This window comes from Pterocles gutturalis, unplaced genomic scaffold, assembly GCF_000699245.1.
Source record: "Pterocles gutturalis isolate BGI_N339 unplaced genomic scaffold, ASM69924v1 scaffold49251, whole genome shotgun sequence".
NCBI lineage: Eukaryota > Metazoa > Chordata > Aves > Pterocliformes > Pteroclidae > Pterocles > Pterocles gutturalis.
The window spans coordinates 1-5386 of NW_010104808.1; the positions used below are offsets into that span (position 1 = coordinate 1).

The 5386-nt window shown below is 50.5% G+C and overlaps 1 protein-coding gene across 1 annotated transcript; it reads left to right on the top strand.

Annotated features, from left to right (window-relative positions):
- Window positions 1–200: 200 nt before the first annotated feature.
- Window positions 201–3823, top strand: TRMT10B (tRNA methyltransferase 10 homolog B (S. cerevisiae); the record flags this gene model as incomplete). Its single annotated transcript, XM_010087163.1, has 5 exons — window positions 201–374; window positions 1141–1219; window positions 2243–2310; window positions 2609–2732; window positions 3717–3823. Coding segments are annotated over 5 exons (552 nt in total), but the record flags the coding sequence as incomplete, so codon positions are not given.
- Between the last annotated feature and the right edge of the window lie 1563 nt (window positions 3824–5386).

The following is a 5386-nucleotide window of genomic DNA, read 5'->3' on the forward strand; positions in this document are numbered from 1 at the left end:
CCCAGCGCTGGAGGCCACACACCTGGCTCTGGGATTCCTGGAGACCCAGGGGCAGCTGAGCTGCGCTCCCCAGGAACAGCCCTTCAGAGCCTCGGGGACGAGCCGTGACATGGCATCAGGGATGTCTGCAGGCCCTCAATGGAACTGTGTCACCCCCTGCCCTGGATCCATGGGTCATTGTACCTGTTATCTGTTGGAAGGAAACCAGCCGCCTCGCTTCCCAGATCAGAAGACTCTACGGGGCAAACAGGCGGGCTGAGAAGCCGTTCTGGCTCTGTCTGACGGGGTTCTGGCTCTGTCTGACGGAGTTCGTGGTGGGCTCGTTGATCTATGAGGAGTGTTTCCGCATGAACGACGGCTTCTCCAATTATTTGGTAAGGGTCTCTGACAGCACCATGCAGCCACAGCACTGGCCCTTGATGTTGACACCAGATGGTCTGAGATGGGCTGCGAGTGTGGGGAGTGCAGCTCAGTGATGGAGGTTAAGATCTTCCTGGCCCTTTGGCAGGAGATGAGAACTGACAGATAACAGGGGTGGTGTGCAATGCCTGCAGGTTAGAGCTCATGTCCCTCCTGCCTGCAGGAAGAAAGTCCCTTCTCTAGATGCTACTTGTACGAAGAAGCCTGCAATACAGGGGACACGCAGACACACGCGCTTGGACAGGCTTTGGGCAGGTCACGCGTGCTTGTCCTGAGCTTTTGTACTGGGCTCGATCTGGCTCAACATGAGACCCACGCATACGGGTTATGGCAGTGACACCGAGCTGTGCGTCCTACGGCACGTGTGGGGCTGTGCCTGGTAACAGTGAGGGGAGAAAACCACCTGAAGTGAGATTGCTGAATCTGTCAAGAATTAGCATCTCATTTAAAATTAGGTAATTGTGGCTGATCTGCCTTCCTCAAACCACATCTAGGGATTTTGATGAGAAGAGAATTTAATGGATTTTGAGATACGTATTTTTCAGTCCTTATGTAGAAACATCTTCCAATATAAAAGAAACCTACTCTATCTGTAAGAATTTAAACAGCTAAGGTGGTAGTGTCAGTGCCGGTATATTTCTGTGTCTGAGAGTGGGTTTTGCTCTGGCAGATAGACTTTGAGCTAATGGGCTTCTTCCCTCCCTATCTTCCATTTTTCAGATGGATACAACTCATGAAAGTTACCTGGACCTTTTTCCTTTAGATGCAATTGTTTATCTCACTCCTGACTCTGAGAATGGTAAATATTTCACATGTTTTAGGCACAGGGGAACTAGAGCAAAAGGCTGATTTTTAAGATTTTCTTGTTGAGACTATTTCATACTTCAGGTAATTAAATTCCAAGCATTTACTGTCTCAAACTGCATGAGAAGTACTGCCTACGCAGATGTTAAATACTCCTGTCTCAATCTATTTTGTCAGGGAATGAGGTTTCAACTCAGGGCTGCATGTGATCTGCAACAGACTTAACTTAAAACCTGTATGTAGACCCCCTGCAGTTTGCAATACTACAAAACAGGTTGCCCAGAGAAGTTGTGGATGCCCCATCCCTGGAGAGGTTCAAGGCCAGGCTGGATGAGGCTTTGAGCAACCTGGGCTAGTGGGAGGTGTCCCTGCCTATGGCAGGGGGATGGAACTGGATGGGCTCTAGGGTCCCTTCCAACCCAAACCAGTCTGGGATTCTGTGAAGTGGCAAAGTGAAGAGGGTGTGGCAGTTTTGGATACAGTCTAAATGACACCTTTCTCTGAAAAAATGCAGCAGCTGCAGCGTTCCCTTTATTGCTTAATTTGCTGCTGTGTTTATTGTTTCCTCTTGCTCCATTTCTAACTGGCCACATGTTCCTGGGGTGTAGATCCTTTTCTTGTTTTACGCAAGTGCCCAACTCTGATAAAGAATCTGGTAAGAGCGGGGGAAGGTTTTAGCAGGTGACCTTGACAGTGGGGAGGCATCTGTGGAGCAGACTGGATCAGAGGGACAAGATCAGCCCCATCTCAGAACGGACAGTGGCTAAAGGCAGCAGTGTGTGGTGACTGTGGCATTCTGTGCTTTCAGCCTGCATCTGATCTCCCCCTTTCAGTCTGTCTGCAGGTTTGGGCAGATGCTTCTGTCTCTGAAGCCTCATCCTCCTGCACATTCCGAGGCTCCAGGGTGAAGGCGACTCTGGCCCCAGCTTTCTCATGGAAGCAGGGTCTTGCTTGGAGAATGGCATAGGGCAGGATTTTACATTGTATGGTGGTGAGCAAGTGCTTATTTTCTTTCTAGTCCTTGAAGATATTGATCCAAATAAAGTGTACGTCCTTGGAGGCCTGGTGGATGAAACTATTCACAAGGTGGGTAGTAGCCTGTTGGAACATGAAGGTGCTGCCTGCCCCGTTATCTTACAAAAGCAGGGACATCCCATTGGGAGCACCCAGTGCTGCTGCAGCCTCGATTGGAGACACTACTGTTGTGCCACATTCCGTTTTTCATCAGGGTTCTACCTGGGTCCAGCACCAGGCTGAGAGAGACTGCAGCAGTCTAGGTGAAATGAGCCCCAGGACAGTTTTCACCTTTGTACCCAAAATGACGTGCGTGCTGTGATGTGCGGGTTTTTGCACGTCAGGCACTGTGTTCTCATTTCCCTTGCAGAAGCTGACTTTGCAGAGAGCTCAAGGGCAGTCCTTGCAAACAGCTCGCCTCCCCATTCGCGAGTACATGGTGAAATCCATCAACACCAAGAACTACCACTCAGAGACTCTGGCAGTTAACCAAGGTGAGAGGCTGAGGCCTGTCCTGTCTCGTCTGGGCTGGACACATGCTGTAGCAGCAGTGTTGGCAGAATGGAAGGCCAGTGCTGAGTGTGGGGGGAAGCACTGGGACCAGGGTTTTCTCTCATGGTGTCATCCCCACTGCCCCCATTTTAAAGGTCTGGTGCTCCTCTGCATCAGCCCGGTCTTGGGGGAGAAGGACATGGGTCACCCCTGCTTTGTACAGAGCAGGGAACAGCGAGAGTGGGGAGATGAGGAGGCTCCTGCCGCTGCCAGTCACACAAGGTCCCAGGCCAGGGAGGACGGACATCGGCAGGCCTGTGTCAGGGTCGGTCAAGGCGAGGCTCACAACACTCAGGTGGGGTGTTCATGTGCTGTGACACTATGGTGGCTCCGTATGGTGACCATGGGCTGGGCCACCTGATCACATCAGTGGGTGTGGTCATGCTCCTCCAGCTCTGCTGGCAGTTGGTGGCTTTGCAATGTGAATGTCCTCTGCTCGGACACTGGAGGGACTCATGTCCCAGGCCAGCTCTAGTAAGTTGTTACTTCTGGCATGAGGACTTTGTTACCATCTCCATCAGCACAAGGCAGAGGAGGTGGCGGAGGGCTCTGCAGGCCAGCACAGCTGCCAAAGAAGCCCCAGTGCAGACATGGAGCGGTGGTGGTGGGAGCACGGAGGTGTGACTGCCATGGGTGCACTGTCAGCAGCACAGCCGGGCAGTGCAGGTGACTGGGGCACCGTGCTTTAGTTGACATAGCCTCTGCTTTTCCTAGACAGAGCTCCCGAAAGTCATCTTCAAAACAGTTGTCTGCCTCAGGCACTTGCTCATCAGATTGTAAGTGAGAGGGAATGCAAGCCCCGTGCTAACCTTCTCTGGCATCAGCTGTTACTGTCTCCCAATGTTTTGCAGCCAGTGGGGTGCGTGTTACACAGCTTGCTGCTGATACCAGTATCACAGCATGGTATGTCTCTCTGTTCCTGACAGTCTTTGATGTTTTATCAACTTACTATGAGACCCGAAGCTGGCCAGCAGCCTTGAAAGCTGGAGTTTCTTCTGGAAAAGGCTACGTGCTACCAGATGCAGTGAAATAAGTGGAAATACCTCAGCATCACAATGCACAAGAAAAATCTTTATTTTGTGATATTAAGGAGCTGTGTGGACAAGAGAGGCAAATGCCAGATTTCAAGCAGAGGCACCAGGATGAATGTGCATAGAGAAGACAACTCTGCTTAAATCTTATTTAAGGACCTTGTCAAGGGTGACACATTCTACCTCAGCAGTACAATGCTGGAAATATCCCCAAGAATAGAAAATAAAAGCTGATGGAGCCCTGGGATCAAGTAAAAACTGACAGGAATTCAGTTTTACTTCTTTGCAGATGCTTGCTCTGAGTCTTGCATCTACACTTGTTCCGGGACAGGGAGGAGAGCTTTAAGGTATTTCTTTCACCTTGATTAAACAGTAAGTACGGTGGAGTTAGAACTGCAGAGCTCCCTGGTGAGGAAAATTCCTTCCCATGGAAAAGGATTGGGAAACACAAGATGGGAAGTGATTCCCCAATGGAGAAACACTTCCCAGGTGCACCATGTCCTAACAACTTTAAACTAGTTGAAACTATAGCTAATCCTTTGCACCTGATCTAAAAATCTAAAATAAAATCTTCACATACTGATGTGCGAAGTTCACTAGCTGTGGTGTTCCTCCTGGAAAGGTATCTGGGATTTGACTGTGTCCTGCACAAAGAGCAGTGACATATTTCACAGCAGGAAGCATTTTTCATGCATCTAAGTCAATATGTTACCTCAAGCCATTGTTGATAAAAAAAACCCCAAAAACCAAACACCACCTCATGGTAAACAACTCTGTCTAACCATGAGTGGAAGGACTGGAAGGTCTTAAGAGTTAAATTACTATCTTACTTGCTTATGTGTTTTCATTTCTCCTTCCCATTAAGAACCTTTACACCACCCCCAATGCCCATAAGCAGTGTCAGCAGAGCTGCAGCAGCAGCTGCCGGTGGACGGGGGGGCTGCTCCCCACATCAGCTGAATGTGCGGGTGCCAGTGTGTGGTGCTTGCGGTGCCCAATGGGGACAGCGTCCCACACACTCTTCTAGTTCTTACTCTTTGTGTTCCCCGTCCATCAGCTGTTGGTGTGTGGTTGGAAGCCTGCACTTGGCCTTCAGTGTAAGAGACTGAACCTGAGCCCCTGGGGCTGCCAGGCAGCAGCACCTACCACCCCAAAATGCCTGGCAGCACATCCCATCCCTCCTGTCCGGCTGTCGGCTGGGACAGAGTTAACTTCTTCCCAGTAGCTGGTGTGAGGCTGGTTTGGGTTTGTGCTGAGGAGAAGCTGATCACACACTGATGGGCAGAGCTGCTGCCAGGACAGTCAAGGACTTTAGAGCTTCTCTGCTGTGCCCGTGTCTGCAGGGACAGGAGAAGCTGGGAGGGAGCACAGCCCTAGTTCCCAGCCCAGGATTCTACCTCAGGGCTAGGACTGAGACCAAACTGGCCAATGGTCTGTTCCATCCCACGCACGGCCTAACCCTGCTCCGGGCTCATTAGCTGGGAACGGGCTGAGCCTTGGTCCTTGGGTGGTGAGAAGTATCACTGTCTGTCACTCATTGGCATATTTGTATATATTACTATTAT